At 59.4% G+C, this 20013-nt stretch overlaps 1 protein-coding gene across 13 annotated transcripts in view; it reads right to left on the reverse strand.

Moving 5' to 3' along the window:
• MICAL3 (microtubule associated monooxygenase, calponin and LIM domain containing 3) overlaps window positions 1–20013 on the reverse strand; it is a 176446-nt gene that overhangs the window by 22117 nt on the left and 134316 nt on the right. For 11 of the 13 annotated variants that reach the window (XM_082636856.1, XM_082636855.1, XM_082636852.1 and 8 more), the window contains 7 exons: window positions 14719–14927; window positions 10427–10489; window positions 7697–7810; window positions 6844–6987; window positions 6574–6656; window positions 3980–5687; window positions 3446–3540 (listed from right to left, as the gene is read on the reverse strand). In XM_082636856.1, the coding sequence (XP_082492982.1) occupies window positions 3446–3540; window positions 3980–5687; window positions 6574–6656; window positions 6844–6987; window positions 7697–7810; window positions 10427–10489; window positions 14719–14927 (2416 nt within the window). Of the gene's footprint in view, window positions 1–3445; window positions 3541–3979; window positions 5688–6573; window positions 6657–6843; window positions 6988–7696; window positions 7811–10426; window positions 10490–11455; window positions 11591–13335; window positions 13423–14712; window positions 14928–20013 lie in introns of all 13 variants that reach the window. The other 2 variants (XM_082636853.1, XM_082636857.1) reach the window with 2 other exon arrangements.

Genomic DNA, 20013 nt, shown 5'->3' on the forward strand with positions numbered 1-20013 from the left:
AGCAAAGGAAACTACAAACAAGACCAAAAGACAACCCTCAGAATGGGAGAAAATATTTGCAAATGAATCAACGGACAAAGGATTAATCTCCAAAATATATAAACAGCTCATGCAGCTGAATATTAAAAAAACAAACCACCCAATCCAAAAATGGGCAGGAGACCTAAATAGACATTTCTCCAAAGAAGACATACAGATGGCCAAGGAGCACATGAAAAGCTGCTTAACATCATTAATTATTAGAGAAATGCAAATCAAAACTACAATGAGGTATCACCTCACACCAGTTAGAATGGGCACCATCAGAAAATCTACAAACAACAAAGGCTGGAGAGCGTGTGGAGAAAAGGGATCCCTCCTGCACTGTTGGTGGGAATGTAAACTGATACAGCCACTATGGAGAACAGTATGGAGGTTCCTTAAAAAACTAAAAATAGAATTACCATATGACCCAGGAATCCCACTACAGGGCATATACCCAGAAAAAACCATAATTCAAAAAGACACATGCACCCCAATGTTCACTGCAGCACTATTTACAATAGCCAGGTCATGGAAGCAACCTAAATGCCCATCAACAGACGAATAGATAAAGAAGATGTGATACATGTATATACAATGGAATATTACTCAGCCATAAAAAGGAACGAAATTAGGTCACTTGTAGAGATGTGGATGCATCTAGAGACTGTCATACAGAGTGAAGTAAGTCAGAAAGAGAAAAACAAATGTTGTATATCAACGAATACATGTGGAACCTAGAAAAATGGTACAGATGAACCGGTTTGCAGGGCAGAAATTGAGACTCAGATGTAGAGAACAAACGTATGGACACCAAGGGGGGAAAGTGGGGGGGTGGTGTGGTGGTGGTGGTGGTGGTGGGATGAACTGGGAGATTGGGATTGACATATGTACACTAATATGCATACAATAGATAACTAATAAGAACCTGCTATATAAAAAAATAAATTAAAAACTAAAAAACAAAACAAAAAAACCTCAAAATGGATTAAAGACCTAAATGTAAGACCAGATACTATAAAACTCCCAGATTAAAAATAGGCAGAACAGGGCTTCCCTGGTGGCGCAGTGGTTGAGAGTCCGCCTGCCGATGCAGGGGACACCGGTTCATGCCCTGGTCTGGGAAGATCCCACATGCCGCGGAGCGGCTGGGCCCCCTGAGCCTGCGCGTCTGGAGCCTGTGCTCCGCAACGGGAGAGGCCACAACAGTGAGAGGCCCGCGTACCGCAAAAAAAAAAAAAAAAAAAAAATAGGCAGAACATTCTTTGACATAAATCACAGCAATTTTTTTTTGGATCCATCTCCTAGAGTAATGAAAATAAAAGCAAAAATAAACAAATGGGATCTAATGAAACTCAAAAGCTTCTGCACAGCAAAGGAAACCATAAACAAAACAAAAAGACAACCTACGGACTGGGAGAAAATATTTGCAAACCATGAGACCAACAAGGCATTAATCTCCAAAATATACAAATAGCTCATACAGCTTGATATCAAAAAAACAAACAGCCCAATCAAAAAATGGGCAGAAGACCTCAACAGACATTTCTCCAAAGACATACAGATGGCCAATATGCACATGAAAAGATGTTCATCATCGCTAATTATTACAGAAATGCAAATCCAAACCAGAACAAGGTATCACCTCACACTGGTCAGAATGGCCATTATCAAAAAGCCTACAAATAATAAATGCTGGAGATGATGTGGAGAAAAGGGAACCCTCCTACACTGTTGGTGGGAATGTAAATGGTGCAGCCACTATGGAGAACAGTATGGAAGTTCCTTAAAAACTAAAAATAGAACTACCATATCATCCAGCAATCCCACTACTGGGCATATATCTGGAGAAAACCATAATTCAAAAAGATACATGCACCCCAATGTTCACTGCAGCACTATGTACAGTAGCCAAGACACGGAAGCAACCTAAATGTCCTTCGACAGAGGAATGGATAAAGAAGACATGCACATATATACAGCGCAATATTACTCAGCCATAAGAAGTAATGAAATAATGCCATTTGTAACAACGTGGATAGACCTAGAAATTATCACATTCAGTGAAGTAAGCCAGACAGAGAAAAACAAATACCATACATCACTTATATGTGGAATCTTAAAAAAATGACACAAATGAGCTAATATACAAAACAGAAGTAGACTCAGACATAGAAAAAAAACTTATTGTTACCAAGTGGGAAGTAGGGGAGGGATAAATCAGGAGTCTGGGATCGACAGACACACACTACTATATACAAAATAGATAATAAACAAGGGCCTACTGTATAGCACAGGGAACTCTACTCAGCACTCTGTAATAACCTATAATGGAAAAGAATCTCAAAAATATATGTATATATATACACACATATATATGTATAACTAGATCCCTTTCCTGCACACCTAAGACTAACACAACATTGTAAATCAACTACACTTCAATTAAAAAAAAAAAAAAACGCGCTGGTGCTTCACCGACTTCTGGGGGTTCAGCCCCGGGAACGTGGCTGCCAGCTCTGGGGCCGGTGCTCACGCCCTGGGCCAGGCCGCACGGTTTGGTTGTATTTGAGTCAAACTGAGGCAAAGTGGGAAACGTGAGTTATCTCTTGTTGACAGGGTTACAGGTGATTTTTTAAAAATCTGTATTAATTTTTCTATATAAACATTTTAAATAAAAATAAGTCATTTTTAGTTAGTTTTTTGCTTTTTTAAATGAAATGAAACTCAGGTTTGTTTCACAGCCGCCTGAAGCAGGGTCGAGGAACCACGTGCCCCACTGCGCGGACCCGAGGCTCCCGTGGGGGTCTGCAGGAGGCTCCCCACCCGCCGGCTGCCGGAGCCCCATGCTCTGGGGGTGTCCCACGCCCCTCAGTTCTTACTCTGAAGATGCTCAGACCCGCAGGAGACGGAGAGGCGGACGACACCCTCGCCCACCTGTGCCTCTTCTCCCGAGTCGCCTGCATACGCCACGGCCCTTCCCCCCACAGACGCAGCTCGTTGTGTCCTCAGCACAAGGTGCTTCCCACGCAGCTCCCGCACCCCAATAGCGTACTCGGGGCGGAACCGGAGTGACGTTATCACGTACCCGGACATAACGTCGTGCCAGGTCAGCACGTCCTGGGCGCAGCCCTGACCTCCGTGTTCCCTACGCGGCCCCCGGCGACGGGGCGCTCGTGGGATCCTAGGGCTGGGGTCCCAGACTCGCTGTCGGCGTGGATGAGGAGGGCGCCTGGGGCCCGGGGACAGCTGTGGTCAGAGGGATGCGCTCCCCCTCAGACTGGCCCTGACACAGGCGGCTCGGGCCCAGGGGAGAGCTCCCGCCGTGTCTCGCCTGGACACGGGCCAGGCGCGGGACTCAGCTGCGCGTCGGCTGGGGTGGGGCGCTGAACAGGGGACGGAGTCGCAGCCGCGGCCCACCCACCTCTCTCCTGGACTTCTGGGAGGTCCGCTCCAGGACATCGTCGCTGGAGATGTCCGAGTCCTCCGAGCAGCTCAGCTGGTGCCGGGGCCGCAGCTCTGGGGGGCAGAGGCAGGGCAGGGACAATGACCAGTGGCCACACGGGGTGCTCTCCCCACTACCACACCCACGGCAGCCCAGGGCAAGGGAGCGAAGGTGCGGTTCTCCCCGGCTTGGGTCTGTCCCGCACCCGGAGCCACGAGACTGGATGCTAACGCATATCCGGGCGGGACTGGGCCCACATGCACCAAAGGGGCCCCGTCTGGCGCCAGCGCCCAGCCACTGACCATCAGGCCCTCCCTGGGAAGTCACAGCCCCCCGACGGCCCCCACCCAGCTGCGCGCTAGTTTCAGAACGTCCTACTGGGTTTAGTTTCCTTCTCCCTAGGAAGCCCCGGGGGAGGGGGCAGCATGGGAAGTGGGTCTTTCGAGGGAGCTGCAGGGGCTGGAGAGCCCGCACCGTGCGCTCTGCCCGGGAGGGGCCCCCGTGCTGCTGTACCTGCTCTCGTGACAGGAGACGCCCCCGGCTTGCCGGCGTCCACGGCGGTCCCGCTGGAAGGGGTGCTGGGGCGGGACCTGCCATCGCCCTTCTTCTTCTTGTCCTTCCTGTACCCGGAGAAGACGGACTTCCACAGGGACCTGGGCTTGGCTGCTGCTTCCTCCAGGGCGCTGGGGCTGGGCCTCTCCGGGGGCCGGCCGTCACCCTTGGGCTTCTTCTCTTTCTTGTTTCTTCGGGGAGAGAAGAGGGACGATCTCTTCTTGCTCTTCCCGCTGGAGCCCTCGGACGAGGTGACCGAGCCGTCCAGGCCCCCTGAGTCCGAGGGAGGGGACGGGACCTCCTCACTCGTGGCCTTGTGCATTGGGGTGGGCTCCTCGGGGCCCTTGGGGGGCACGGCGGTGGCTCTGCGGGGCGCCGGGGTCCTGGGGGCCCTGGGGGCCCTGGGGGCGGTGGCCATGGTGTCCATCTCCTTCATCCTGCTCAGCTGCCGGGCCATGGCGTCCCTCAGCGCCGGGCTCCGCACCGACTTCTCCCGGGCGCGCATGCGCTCGGCCGCCAGCTCCTTGGCTTCGGCGGAGACCAGCGGCAGCCCCCGCTTCTGCGGCGGGACCCCACTCTCGGGCCCCCGGCCGCTCTCCTGGGCCAGGGGCCGCTCGGGGCAGGGCCAGCGGGAGGGGGGCGTGAAGAAGGGCTCCTGCAGACTCGAGTCCTCCGTGCGGTCGTCATACGTGTCCTCCACATCGTCCGCGAAGGGGATCTCGTCCACGCTCTCCACAAATGGCTTCGGTGCCTCCTCCGGGGGCGGCCAGGCGGGCTCCCGCAGGGTCCGCGCGCATGCGGCCGGTGCTCGGGGCTCCGAGGCTGCGAGCTGCCCTGCCACGGCCGGCTTCCCGTGAAGGGTGGCGGGCTCCTCATCGGGAGGCGGGGGAGGAGGGCTGGAGGGGGGCGTGAGCATGGTGGAGTCGGAGGTGCTGAAGCTCTGGCTGCCGGGCGTCCTGGTGCGGGAGGAGCTGCCCTGCAGGCCCAGCCCTGAGCTGCTGGACAGGTCTCTGTGCTCCGCCCGGGCGCCCTTCAGCTCCCTGCCAGGTGGGGACCCTGGGGTGGGCGGGGAGGGCTGGGTCCCCCCAGCGGCGGGCGGCCCCAGCCTCCCAGGAACAGGTGTGGGTTTCAGAAGCCAGGGTCCCTCGCCCTGGGGGAGCTTCTCAGCTGGACAGGCCTGCAGGGGCGCGGGCTGGAATCCGGGCTCGAGTCCAGGGCCCCGTCGCACGGGCGTGAGCCCCAGGCTGCGGCGTATCTCTGCGCTCTTCATCCAGAACTCTGCCACCAGGTCGCTGCGTTTCAGGGCCTCGTCCCCAGGGAGGGGGCTGCCCAGTGTGTCCTTGGTGACCCCTTGGCTCTTCACGGGGAGGGGGGCCAGGGGGGTGGAGGTCCTGGCCGGCACAGGCTGGAAGCAGATGGGGGACACGGTGGGGGACGGCACGGTGGCCTCGGTGGACGGCTGAGGCTGGGAGCAGATGGGGAGGGGGGCCAGCGGGGACCGGCGCTGTGGGCTTGCAGGCGAGGGCGGCGTCCTGGCTTCGGGCTGTGATCGGACGGGAGTGCCGGCTGTGGGCTCCCCATGGGGGAGCTCTGGCTCTGGCTCTGGCACAGGGCTCTCCGCGGGCAATCCCCTCGTGGCAGCTACAGAGGCGAGCGGGGCTCGGGCGCCCTGTGGGAAAGCAAGGTGACAGGAGCTGCTTAGAAGGCAGGGTTCTGACGGGCGTGCTCTCCCACCAAGGGCCTGAGCTTCCTGAAACACCCTCTCCATATGGGGGGCCACGATCAAGGGCCAGGAGGACACCACCCTTTTTGATCTGTCTGTCAAGCTTCAGAGCCCCCCTCACCCAGTGAACATGTGAAGCTTTCAGGTTTGGTTCATCCCAAACGCACTGGTTCTTTGGGCCCTGAACTGACACCAGCCATAGGATGCTAACGACCAGCCCCAGAGCTCCGAGGTCTCTGACGTGAGACTTTAACACAGCATCAACGCAGTCTGCCTCCCGACTGCCCGTCCTGCCACGCCCCGGCCTCCCGCAGAGGAAACCCCCCAAATCACCTTGCTCCTCAGGACCCCAAAGACCAAGCCAAGTAGTCCCAGGCCTCGAGCGCCGGCCGCCCTCTATATGGCCTCCCCTAAAAGCGTGCTCCACAGGACACAGTGTTACTATCTATTTATGGAGCATCCTGCAGTGCGCAGTTCAAAGACCACTGGTCACCTGGACAAGTATTTTTAATTTAGAAAATCATACATTCATTTTAGCATAATATTGAGAAAAAACACATCTGTTGTATCAAACCAGCACTCCCACAAATATTACTGTTTTAACTTAAAAATAAATTTATGTTTAAAACGGCGTGCTGTGTGGACGCACAGAGAACAGTGGTGGGAAGCTCAGCGGTGGGCCTGGCGCACAGCAGGCTACACCGGGCGGGAGCCCCAGGGCCACTCCTGTTTTCAACAGCCCATCAGCACAGGGAATAAAAAACTGGGTTCACACCAAGGCCCCTAAGGAGTCCCATCAGCTCTGCCTCCAAAGTGGGCCCCAAGTCCTTACCTGTGCCCTGGGGCTGTGGGCTGGGGAGGACAGGACCGAGTGCTCCTCAGGGGACCGGCTGGGGCTGGAGACTTGGGAGCGACCTGAGAAAACAGACGCAGGATTTGCAAGATGAAACACCCGCTCGCGCTGCAGCGGGGCTGCTCCCAGGGCATCCCGGCCTCGGCCGTGTCACCAGTGTAGGATCTGCGTCCAAAGGTCCAAAGGTGAGCTGCACAGGTGCCACAGGGGAAGGGGCTGTGCAGGGAGGGGAGGGGCTCGCACACAGACCTCTCTCTGGGCGCCTTGCCGAGGCCGAGGCCGGTGGTGGCTCCTCCTCGCCTTCAGACACCCGCAGCTCCAGTCCCACTCCCGCCGCCACCTGCTGCAGCTCCGTGTCGGTCTCTGATGGCACGTCGTCCGACCAGTGCTGACCTGCCGAGGGAAGTGAGCACAGACCTCAAGTGAGGCTGTGCTCCTTGTCAGGCTCCCGGCTCCTCAGAGGACAGCCGCCAGGCCATCAGCTGCAGCGTGAGGTCCAGCCGGCTCTGCATCCTGGCCAGGCGCTGCCCACTGGTCCCCCTCCTGAGACTCGTCCATCAACACAGCATCCTCTGTGACACGGAGCCCCAGGACACCTGTGGCACCCCCCTCTCTTTTGAGGGTGCGGGCCTTCCTGAGCACATGTACGGCTCCACAGGAAGGACCAGCCTCGGGGAGGGGACTCGGAGCCCTCCTGGCCCTGCCACCCCTGCCGCCAGTTCCAGGCTCCTAGCGCTCAGCCCCGCCCGTTCTCACCTCCCAGCCCAGTCCCTGCCCCTCCCCCTCAACGCCATCTCCTCCTCGTACCAGCTTCCAGAGGCAGCAGCTGAACTAAAGGCCTCGTAGGAAGCCCCGAATCTGCTCGGTTTCTCCCCACGACTTAACGAGTGCAGCCCATGTCCAAAGGGTGGGTGAAGCGACACACCTTCAGATTAGTGGCAGAACAAGGAAGGAACCAGGAGCCCTAACGGCCGCTCCTCTGAGCACCTCACTTTCGTCTTAATGTGCGTTCCGTCTTCCCTGAGCTCAGACCACTGTGGCTCCCTCCCCAGGAGGAAGAAGGCGGGCACCACGCTTGGGGGAGGCTCTGGGGTCCCCGTACCATCACCCAGCTCTGCGCCAGTGTCCCCCGTGTCCCCGTTCTCCGCTGCCTCGCCTTCTATCTCTGCTGGCTCCGAGTCCACGTCTTCCTCCAGGTCATCCTCGTCAGACGGGACTGCAAGGCAGAGACGTTCAAAGGAAGGAAGAGGAGAGAGATGGACAGACAGACGACAGACGCATCGGCAGGGGACTCCCAGGGCTATCACGTGACGACCACAAGGAGGAGAGGGGAGAAGCCTGCCTGGGTGGGAGTCGGTGGGCCGGGAGGTCTCCGAGAGCAGGGCGGGGCCGGGCTGGGCGGGGCCTCCTGAACACGGATCAGGAAGGCACCCAGCTGCAAAGCGTGCACGAGTCGCTTAACCCTCGAGGAGGCTGCTAACCCTGCCTTTCAGGGAAGACACGGAGCCCAGGCAGCTGGGGGGTCTGTTTGCAGCCCCACCGCTCAGCCTGGCACCAGTGCCATGTGCAGGGGGGTGACCGACCGGCAGGGCTGCAGCCCCGCTTGGGAGAATTTAGACATGTACTTTTTTTAAGCATAAGAGAGAGGGACGAGGGGAGGTGGAAAGTTCGTTTTTTGGACGCAAAACCAGCCCTTCAGCGCCGCAAAACGCGGCAAAGCTTCATTCCTCCTGAGCAAGGAGGCTAACGTACACACTCACACACTCAGACACACACACACTCTCACACCTGTTCCCAACCCTGCACAAGAAGAACTCAGACTACAGTTCAGGTTACAAGAAGGCAGCAGGAAGCAGCCACAGATGCATCGCGCTGCCTGGACCAGGGGTCCCTCCTCCCGGGGCTCCTGGGGGCTCTTCTCAGGTCTCCTTTCAGGAAAGGGGCTGGCCTTTGACCCGCACATACTTGGCCTGAGGGTCAAGCCCGGCAGGCTGGGCAGCAGAGGAGCCCGCTGAAACGCAAGGCCAGGCCAAAGGACCATGAGACCCTCGACGGCCAGCAGCCCAGCCTCGTGAAGCTGCATCCCTGGCGCCTGGGGCTGTGCAGTAACCAGCAGTGACCGTGAGCGGCCACAGGGTCAGAGCACAAGGAAACTGGGGACAAGACAGCCGTGATGGCCTGGAGGTGGGCACCTCTAGGTGCAAGGAATGTATTTCTTGACCCAGGTGGCAGGTGGGTGAGTCTTGGTGTTTTTAAATAATTCCTTAAGCTGTTACGTATCCTCACCACCCCTTCTGTGCACTCGGCTTATTAAGACGAGGTGATGGTGCACACCGCTCTGGAGAGTGCTATGAAATCGGTCTGGGACGGACGAGGCGGGGCCAGGACGCCCTCCTGTGACGATGGCATTTGCCAGGAGAAGTCCTGGCGAGAGCACTCAGTTACTTCCATAGACCGAGACCTCTGCGCCAGCACTGCTGCTCACTCATCACACACCAGGGGAGGGGGCTTCTGAGGCAAACAAGCCTCTCCTCCCCGGGCTTTCTGTGGGACAGCGAGCTGGCCGCTGATGGGGACAGAACCCGGGCCCGCCCCATGGCGGGTGCCCGCCAGGCCCACACGCGTGCTAGAATCAGTCTGTGAGCGGCCAGGCATCGAGAGGCAATTTTACACATTTGTGTTGGCAAGTCCGTTGGAAGCAAGCGTGACATGGACTCCCCAGCCTGGCGTGGCTCCAGACACAGGACACTAGAGCAGCCCAAGCCCAGACCTGGCCCTTCGGCCCCCAGTGGTTCTCCTACTCAGAGAAACATCTGCGCAGACTCGGGGCTAGGAGTCTACAGTCCTCAGCGGCGCCCTGAAAGGAACGACTGTCACACGTATCAAAATACACGACAAGCATCAATACAGCAGCAGCAACGCTGAAAGAGACATAGCTTGAGGGAGGGAACTGGGGGTTAATCCAAGTTAGGACGGAGCGGGTGCTAGAAGCAGCCACACACAAGGAAGCAGGCGGCGCCGACACGCTCAGCTCTGGTCTATTCGGCGGCCGCTGGGACGTCCCAATACCTCAGCCTCGTCCAACCGTCCTGGGGACAAAACTAACTAGGAGAGGGTGACCACAGCCCTCTCTACAGCTCGGCGTGAAGGTGCCTCCTGACCTGTGAGCCGGGGAGGACAACGGGCGGCTGGCAGGCGGCTGGTGGGGCAACCATCCTGCCCACCCGGAAGGGGCACCCAGCCCTTCTGCATTTCACAACCGGTGGGGGCCAAGGCTGTCCCACGTCCTGCCCGGATGCCAGAGCCCCTCGCTGAGAAACACCCCCCCCCCGAAAAGTGCACTGAGGACAAGCAAGGGCTCTTGGCTCCCTCGTGGCCTGAGAGCTTGCGGAGCCCTGCACCTCGGCCTGCAGACCCAGCCTGGCCCTCACCCCAGTACTGACTGCCTCAGCCGTGGCACCCCGGGAGGTTTGCTGACTGTTACGAGAATCCTCCACCCTGCACCCAGCCACTGTCCAGCCTCATTTCTGCGGACTCTGAGCCTCAGTGCTGCACACGGTCCTTCGGCTTCGGTTTCACCCGATCTCTACTAACAAAACGACGCCCACCCCCGCCCGACTGCACTACTGCTCTGCTCTGGTTTTCCCAGGAGGGCGCGTGGCGCGTCTCTGGTCCATGCAAGGGCGGCGGCCTGAGCGAGGCATGCACGTGCCCCCGCCCTCCGCCGCGCATGCGCTAGCGGCAGCACCGGAAGTCCAGGGTTAAGGGACCAGCAGAGCTGCCAAGAGAGTGGTTATGGTGAGCGGGCAGAGAACGAACATCACCCGACAACCTCCGGAGACCGACTCCAGCCAGGCCTGCACTGCTGCACGGCGAACGGAGGGAAGGTCGGGCCCTGAATTTGAAACAGACGATAAATACAAAGTTACACAGGAGTAAGCGTTCCGGCGAGGAGAGTGGAGGTCCTCCTGGAGTCCACACGGAAGAGAGACGGACGACGTTACAGCCTGAGGCCCGTCCGGCACCGACCAGGGACAAGCGGGGTGTCGGGCCAGGGAGAGGAGAGAGAGCACGGGGGGGTCAAGGTGGCGTCCCCCGTCAGCAGGCTCTCTCTCGGCTCCTGCAGAGCTGCTGGGTGTTTACGCGGCTGCAAACGTGGTTAAAGAGGTGGGCCTTGCCTGCGGCGAAGGTGGCTAACTCCCATGAGGGCCGGGCCACCCACTCTGTGCCCTCGGCATCCTGCAGGCTGTGTCCCCAGCAGGCACCGAGTGCAAACATGGAGACAGGTGAGCAAGAGACAGAGGGCGAAGCACCAAGGCGGGCACGCCGAGGGCGGGCACGGGAAGGACGCCCCCAACGGTCTCCAGGTTTTCCTTTCCTTCCTTAAAAGAAGCCAGAACAAGGTTCATCATCACCCCGCCATGGGATGCACAGCACCTCCCCTAAAACCTAGAGCTGTAACGATGCTACTTCAGAAGCCTCCTTGATACCAATTTCTTCTCAAACCTTCATTTCAGCCCAAGATATGGTCCCTTGACCCCATCCTGTCCGTGCACACTCACACCGAGACACACCGCACGAGGAAAAGCACAGGACATTCCTCCAAGTGGAGAAGGAAGAGCCCTGCCTAGTGACACGGGCAAAGTCAGCAAATTCTTGGTTTTCCCAACGTCAAGTTCACTGTTCCGCGTCAGCGGACAACAGCCCACCTCTTACCCACCGAGACTTCACATAGCCTCTGACGAGCTCCGCTGGCTCTTCCTTGTGAGGAGCCTGGGGGCCCCGCCCTACAGAAGAGTCCCCGGCAGCCCGAGGGGAAGCGGGACAGAGGTGCCAGGCACCCTGCACCCGGAGGAGTTACCTCTGGAAGGAGGGGACTCTGAGGCCGGTGACACTCGCTCCTCCTGGCTCTCACGGATGTGCGTCCAGTGCACGTCAGCCTGGATCTCCAAGGGATCGGCTGGATTTACGAGCTGCTGCAGCCCTGGGCTCCCAGCTAGTGTACCAGGTTCAAGGGGCAGAGGAGATGAGGAAGGGAGAGATGACGGGAAGGAAGGAAGGAGAAAGTAAACAGTCCAGGGAAGGAAGGATCAAACACCACAGGAGAGGAAACAGAAGGAAAAGTTACCATATTTGCCAGGATCAGTTTGAATCAGAAAGAGGCAAGAATTGAGAATAAGCACACGCACACACACATGCACACACACACACACGCCCGACTTCTACTCGTTCAACTTGATTCAGTCCCTTCAAGCCTCATGCAGCTGTCGATGTGGATGAAGAGAGTCCTACACTCCCCTCCGATGCAGAAAGTACCTTCCTTTCTGAAGCTCTTTTCATCTTAACTGAGACTGAGGGACCCAAGTGCCCAGTTAGGAGAAAAGAGCGGGTCACAACTGGCCTCTGCAGGGCCAGCCTCCCAAGGTCCCAAGGATGTGGCTCTGTTGGCCACACAGCCCGTGCCTATGGCCACCTGCCGCGTGGACACAGAGGTGGGGCGGGACAGGGCAGTCCTGCCACGAACCAGCCGGCTCACGGGGAGCAGACAGTGACGCTGTTGGGATTCTAGTTTTTATCTCCTGCAGCTAAAGAGAAAAACATCCCCTTCTACAATGGGCCTCATGCAGCATGCTGGGCTGAGGCGGGGGTGGGGTCAGAGAAGGCGACAGTGGGGAGGAAGCGGAGTCTGTCCTGCAGACCCCAGAGCTCTGGGAATTCATGGGAACAAGAAGTCAATCCCTCTCTGCCCTTTCTGAGGTCAAAGCCCTCTTCCCGAACACTCTACTGGTGCCCCGCTGATCCCCCCCGGACATAAGACTCGGCTTCTTAGCCAGGTGAGAACTCATCAGGGGCCCTGCCTTCAGGCTGTTCTTGCTCTCGGGGCCCAAGGAATCTGCACGCACCCCTGCCCCGAGGGCTCCCATAATCAGTGCTTGGACCATGCCACACAGTTGGGTTAAAATAAGGGACAGCCAGCAACTTGGGGGAGGGGACCCTACAGGAGGGAGGGTGGCTTTTCGGGCAGCAAGAGCAGGTGCCACCTGAGCAGAAGGACTCTCTGCAGTCTAACTGGGCAACTGGCTTTGGCTCTGGCTTTGGCTTCATCACAAAAACGACAACCTCCTAACCTCCAAGCAACAGGGAACGTGACGTGGGCAGAACTCACCGCTAAGGCCACCGAACGTGGATGGGGGCTGTGCTGGGCGTGGGGTCGCAGCCCGTGTGGTCTCTTGGGAGCCACTGGCCTTTAAGGGCTTCCTCTAGGGTCGAGGGGCCTTGGAGGTGCTGGACGGGGCTGAGTCACAGCAGCCACCAGAGAGCCCGACTGTCTTCGGACGAAGACATTAAGTCAAGGAGGAAACGCAGACCCCTTCTCCACCTTCCAGGCAAGCAGGGGAAGACAGCGACCCTTCTCCCTGGGGCGTGCCTGCGTGTCGCCAGTGCACGCAGCCTTGGGGACTCATCGCCCAGGCACAGGGGAGGGGCTCCGGGCGCCTGTGCTGGCCCCGCCACTTCTGAGAGCTGACGGTGACGTGGGGTGCTCGGCTCACATCAGAGGAGGAGCTGAGTCGTAACCGGATGAGGGACTGGCAGCAAATGGTAAAGGGGCACAGGGGCGCCCAGGGCTGGATGCCTCGCCCGCCGCTGCAGCTCTAGGAAACCCCATCTCTCCACGGGGGACCTGCTCTCGGGGGCGGCTGGACGGCTGCCAGGGGCCAGGGTGGAGGTGGGCAGAGGTACCTTCACATGTACCCATGTCCTCTTCCTCTGGCAGGTGCCCCAGCGGCTGGCCTTGCAGGAGTTCTCTGTCCCGGGGCCAGTACTCTCCTTCCACACCCACAGCAAAGCAGCGTGTGGGGGGGGAGATGGGGAGGAGAGGACAGAGAGAAGAGTCATCCCCAGGTTCCTCCGCTCCAAGCCCGTCCCGCAGGCTGGAGCCGGACGCTACGTCCACGTCCAGGAGATCAGGTCTCGGGAGGGAAGCAGGCTCAAGCTCTCCTGAAAAGGGGGCACACCCCGACCCCTGGCTGTGTCTGGAGCTACAGACAAGCCGAGTGGCCTTCCCTGGGGCGGGCTGTGCACGCGATCCCCACTGACTCACTCCGGGGCACTCGGCTCTACAGACACAGCCGGCGGAGGAAGCAGCCCCGGACGCCATCCCCCCGCTCCTCACACGAGGGCGGTGTGCAGGCCCCACGTGCTGCCTTGGGGTCCCACCCCAACCTCCTGGTGGGAGGGAGGCCTACAGCAGGACCGGGGCCACGGGGGCTCCAGGAGCCCGAGGAAGGCCCCACCTCTGCCGCCCGACCTCGTCAGAGCCGCCAGCTCGGGGCTCCACTGCCAGCTGAGGACCACGGGTAACGCGCACCCTGCCTGGTCAGCGCCCAGCCCTCGCTGAGCTGGAGCACACGAGCCTGTGCTGGGACTGGCCGCCGAGCACAGGGAACTCCAGGAGGAACAGAGAGACAAGCTGCAAGGCGCAGAGCCCTCCAGGGCCAGCCCCATGGGCCAGGCTCCTTGGCTAAGGGCTCACGTCCTCCTCGTCCTGTCTACACCCCACAGGGAGAGCACGGCCTGAGCAGACACGAGGTCCCGCGGACTCAGGTCTCTGCCTGCCTGGCCCTGATCACCACTCCAGGCCCGGTGCAGCCAGAACAGGGAGAATGACCCTCCGACAAAGGCCAGAGAAGGAGCCCAGGAAGCTCTTCTCACCACTTGGGATCACACAGGCGGACGGGACAGGACCCAACACCTCGAGTGTGAGACAAGAGGAATCTAGAGCCAGCCCGACCGACCTACCAGGACACGGGTCCCAGCACGTCACCACGCACCACAGGTGACCCCTCCTGGGGGGCCCTCCCTCCTCAATGCTCGGCAGCCTCCGACGTCCAGGACCAGGAACCAGGGAACCCCCAGAAAGCTAAGTTCCCTTTGTTCCTTTAGCTGGAACAGGATAGGACGAGTGGCCTGACCTGGAGGAGGCCCTCATCTGCCTCTGCGTGCAGCTCTACCCGGACAGCCCTTCGTGGGTCCCCTGGGGCCTGCGGGAGGCATGCCACATGACCCCGGCCACAGAAGCCTCCCATACCCGGGCCGGGTCGGGAGGAGAGGCTTTACTCTGACCTTCACTAGACTCGTCCTCCTCGTCCTCCTCGTCCTCCGCGTCCTCCTCGTCCTCCTCCCCAGCCACGAAGCTCCTGGAGGCCTCGAGCTCCTCTTCACTCCTTCCTTTCAGAAGAGCGTGGATCCTCACGGCCTCCTTCCAGGGAACGCCGCCCAGGTCCGAGGGGGGCAGCGGCGGTTCCTCCTCCTCCATCTCGGACTCAGAACTGCTGCAGAAGTGACCACAGAACCCAGTGAGGGGGCCACAGAACGGAGAAGGGGGCGGCTCAAAGCCAGGGGCACAGGCAGAGGCTCCCGGCAAGGCACCCGCCGGGCGGGAAGGGAGGGACAACACCTTGGGGCCAGCGCACAGAGGGTGAATGGGGGGCGAGATGGGTCACACGGGCCGGGGCAGCCCCGCCAAGCACAGGCTCGAAGCTCATGACCCTGGGGCCCAAGGGTGAAGAGCACGTCCGTTCCCGTGGACGCACCGTCTTGTCAGAGGATCGCGGGAGGGAAGAAGGGCCACCGGCAGGAAGCGGGCTGGCGGAGGTGCTGCTCGCAGGAGAGGGAGCCCCGGGCCCCACTCCCAAACCCCACAGCGCAGTGTGCAGCGCTGCGGGTGAGGGCGCCTGGACAAGCCCCCACCCTGCGGAGAGGTGCTCGCTGCGCGAGGGCCCCGACGCCTGCTCCCGGGGCTAAGAGCACCCGCCTTGCGCAGAGAGCCTGGCCCGGCCGCCCGTGTCTGGGAGGAGACCCTAAGCCCCGGGATGCCCTGCCTGACGGGGAGGCCTGACTCCCTGGGGCCTCTGGTCAGGATGGAGAGTCTAAGAACGTGGTTTGGGGTGAAGGCCTTGGGTCACCAGCATCAGTCGACCCGGAGACCGGGCTCAACCACATTCCACAGGGAACGTAGACCCCAAGGCTCGGTGGGTGTCGTCACACGTTAACACCAGGAGAGTGGCTCTGCCTGACCCCACGGGGACGGGAGCCACCCTTCTCAGACTGGCCTCCGCGCTCCACTCCGTAACGGAGAAGGGCTGTGAGCACAGCCCTGCCAGTGGGTTCTGTCCTGTAGCCTTTCTAGAAAATTACTGCACCTGAGGGTGGCGCTGGGGACTCCATCACTTTCATCGAGTCAGAAGTGAGGGTGGCCTCCCGGGCTGTGTCCCTTGACCCCTCACTGGGCCGCAGGGCTCTGCCATGACAGCTGTGTGACCATGAGCTGGCTGGTCATGCTCTCCAAGCCTGTGTCCACGCCGGGAAGGGGGTGTGAACACCGGCTTGTAGTGGGTGCCCCTAGTGGAGTGAGACTTTATTGATCGCATCACGCTTTGCTACACTCGGGTCCTCCAGCCATCCTTTCGCTTGTTTACACATTTACACACTCATTCATGCAGGCATTCAGCAGACGTTTCTGAGCACCTACTGAAGCTCAGCCGCTGAACTCAGAAAGAGCAGCTCCTCAGTGCCGGCAGCTCAGTCTGGCGACTCCTACTTCACTCATTCATTCAACTACAATTCACTGAGCGTCTCTGCTCACAGTGCCCTTCCTAGACGTCACAAAGCTGCCACAGAAAACATATTCAGTGTCTGGGGAGAGAAGATTCGAACACCAGCACTAGACAAGGTGGCCGGTAAATGCAGGGCGGTGGGGGTCTGTACGAGGCAGTTTCAAGTGGGAAGACATAAGAATGTGGACCACAGAAAGCCTGTCCTCTGGAGTCTGATTAGCCCTCCGTGTCTACTTAGCCATGGTTTGTGCCTCATCGTCATGATTTCACTTCTTTACTCGTATTAACTAACGACAACGTGTGAGCCCATGTGTGTCGTTTAACATCTTTCAAACGTGAAATCAGGGTAAGAATGCCTCCTGTGCTCAGCTCTAACCTCAGGTCGATTTGCAACACTTCAGGTGGACAGGGAGGCCAGCCTGCCCTCCTTCAGGCCATGCACACTGGGGCCCCAGCTGTCGGCGGGCAGCTCTCTGGGGGGTGGGCTCAGGGCAGCCCCTCCCCGTGCCGTGTCATGAGGGCAGCTAGCGTGATGAGGCCCCACTTCAAGTTGTGACCGCTCAAGGACCACGGAGAAGCAAGGGAGGCACAGAGCATAAAAACAGGGCGGAAGGTCAACCATCCTGGAGTGCCACGCGCCTCTGGAGACGGGACACGGGCAAGCCGCCCTGCCTGCCTTGGTGAAAGACAGAGAGAGATGGACAGGTACTGCCAGCTGTTCCTCCCTAGGCATCACCGTCCACAGGCCCTCAGAGCAGCCCTCCAGGTCTGGCTAGGCTCCCCACGTCATGTCAGATTCCCAGTGTGAAGTCACCACTCAAGGCTCATCTTATGATATATCCTCGGGCTGCTCCCAGCGCCTGAACCTCTGGGTCTGGCCTTTGAGGGGCAGGAGGAAGGATCTGTGTGAGGCACATTCCCTGCCTGGACCACAGCCTGGAACACGTCCAGGGGGCAGAATCCCTACAGCAGAACAGAATACAAGACAACCGACTTCCCTGTCCTTTAGGGAGGAGAGAGGGACCTCAGGACACGGCCTCCCAGGAGACACGAGAGCCAGAAAATGTAGTCGTCAAGACTAGCTTTCTACGACAGCAGGGATCTGTTTCCACATTTGTAACTACATCCTGCCCCGTGTGGCTATTTGATCCAGGCAGCCTCCCAGACCACACCCTCTCTTATCGCTGGCCTGGCACTGCCGAGACGGGCAAAAGCACACGAGGGATGCAACCAGGAAGGCCAGGCAGGCTGCACCCGAGTTCACAGGGTGGGAGGTGGTCCCTGCGAAGCCCCTCAGCAAAGCCCATCGGCAGAGCTGGCGCGTCCCGCTGGAACTGCGGGGCAGAAGCCTTCCCGCCGGCTGTGCCCCAATCACTCCTCTCACAGCGCCTTCCCCGGACCTCCCCAGGCGCCGGCTTCTCACCGAGCCCACGCTGGGCTGGCAGGAGGATGCAAAGTCAACGGAGCAGCTTCTCAAGGGACAAGGTCTGCTCCAGACTTAAAAGAGCCAGCAGAGGGGCAGATCCAGGGAAGAGGACGTGCTTGGAGCACGAGGCACTTCACATGGATCAGCTCAGCTGATCACACAGTAGCTCAAGGGCACAGCCACTGTTGTCATCCCTGTTCCCACAAATGAGGAGGCCGGGCTTCCAGAGGTGGGATGGTCTGGGTGAGAAGTCAGGAACCCCCAGCGTCCAGCCACATCAGGTCACCCCGTCAAACCCAGGAGGAAGGTCACGACCCGGCTCCTGGCTGCCGCAGTCAACCTGGGAACTTGGGCAGCCGCCGCGGATGGACACCACCTGAAGCTGCTGGTGGCTTCCCTTTTAAGTTAACCCGCTGGTAATCAGAGCGTCTCCGAGCAATGCCCTGTCCTGCGCGGCCGTCCCGAGGTCCCGCCCACCCTGTAAGCACTGAGCCGCCTGTGGAGGAGACCTGCCGGGTCCTGCGATCTGTACGCGGTGGAGACCACTCCGTGCTCAGGCCGGCACCCTGCGGGTGGAGGGTGACGAGGGGAGCAGTCAGGCGTGCCTCGCGGTGGGGCTGTTCCTCACGCTGTCACCCTTTGGGCTGGCCAGCCTGTCTCCTGTGACCTTCAGGGAGTCCTCTGCAGCCCTGGCTGCCCGTCTGGGAAGCACACCTGGGCTCCGGTCCTCCCCGACACAGGAAGGAGAAAACACGGAAACCAGACCAGCCTTCTCCTGCCCCGGCACCCAGGCTCTCCCAGAGAAAATGCAAGTACTATTTCCAGGGCCCCCTTTGGAAGATGCCCCTTCCCGCCCCTCCAAGGAAGGGTCATGGAGCTGATGAGGCCTCGGCCAAGATTCTCTGCTTGTGTGAAGGAAACCGCGAACATGATGGGAATCGCCTGGGTATCTGTCAAAACAGGTGTTCCTGGTCTCCACCTCACACCCACTGAGTGAGACCCTGGCAGGAGCGGGGCCAGGAATTATCCTTCGACCAAGTGTCGCACGTGTCGCATCAGGGACATTTGAGAAATTTAGAGCAGTGGTTCTCACAGTGTGGTCTCCAGACCACAGCACCAGCCGGGAACTTCTGAGACATGCAGATCTTGGGCTCTACCCCAGACGGACTGGGACAGAAACCTCCCAGCTGTCTGTGCTCTCACGAGCCGGCGGGTGATTTTGATGCAGGCGAAGCTTGGTCACCACGGCCCCAGAGCAAATTCAAGGCAAGCCCGATTTCTGGCACTTAAACCACCTGTTCAAGGAAACCCAAACAGGAATCACCACCCTGCCGCTCCTAGTGAGGGTTGCCTGGGCTGTGCTTGGATCCACAGGTAAGACAGTGATTACAGCAACTGCCCACTGGGCGCAGACACTGTGCCCACTACTTTATTTGGTTTAATCCTCAAAGCAAACCTCTGAGGCGCTGTGTCCTTTGCAGATGAGGAAGGGAGGGCAAGAGAGCGTAAGAAACTTGCCCCCAGCGAGCAGGAGGTGGAGCCAGGCCTCAAGTCTGGGTTGTCTGCCTGCAGAGTCACATCCCAGCGGCACCCCGCGCGCTGCCCGCACTGCAGGCGCCCGAGGTAAGAGGAGAGTGAATCCCCGCTTGGACCGGTCAGCTCCTGGAAACCCTGTCATCTCTCATCTTCAAGTCTGATGACTCCCCAAGGAAGGACGGAGGCATCTTACGGCTTCCTTGGGGAAATAAGACAGCTCTGGCGCCGCACTCTGACGAGACCATCGTTACACTTTACATAGCATCCACACTTAGTGCTTTTTCAAATGGGAACTTGAGTACGATGGGGCATTTACTGCACCACTGGGTGCTGACTGACCTATCCTTCTACTTCACCCGCCGCGAAGGCTGTGACTCCGCCTTCCTGCAAAGCCCAGGCTACATCACCTCCACTCCTGCCCCACAATCCCTCGGTTTACAGATCACAGCGCAGGAAACGTTATTCCTGCAGGACAGGGTCTGCCCACGTCACCGAGCCCAGCCCTCCACTCCGCCCCACCTTGGGAGCGCTGCGTCCTGAGGGCGCTGGTTGGGGAGGCTCCACAAGAGGGGCTGCAGGGGGTCCGCCTGTCCTGACTCCACTCCACCTGCCTGCCCTGTTCTCTTCCAGCCCGTGGGGTCTCCTGCTGAGCCCTGACTTGGGCACCGACCCAGGCAGACCTGTGGGTGGCGGGAATGCGCGGACAAGGACAGAGACTTTCCCCAAAGGTGCACGCGGCTCAGCCGGCCGGCACCACGCACTGTGAGGGGCCCTGGGATGCAGGTTTCTGCTCCTTTCCACACACGGGAGAAAAAAAGAAGCCCAGAGAGATGAGACAGC

This window comes from Mesoplodon mirus (genome assembly GCF_964341445.2).
Source record: "Mesoplodon mirus genome assembly, chromosome: 11".
Lineage (NCBI taxonomy): Eukaryota > Metazoa > Chordata > Mammalia > Artiodactyla > Ziphiidae > Mesoplodon > Mesoplodon mirus.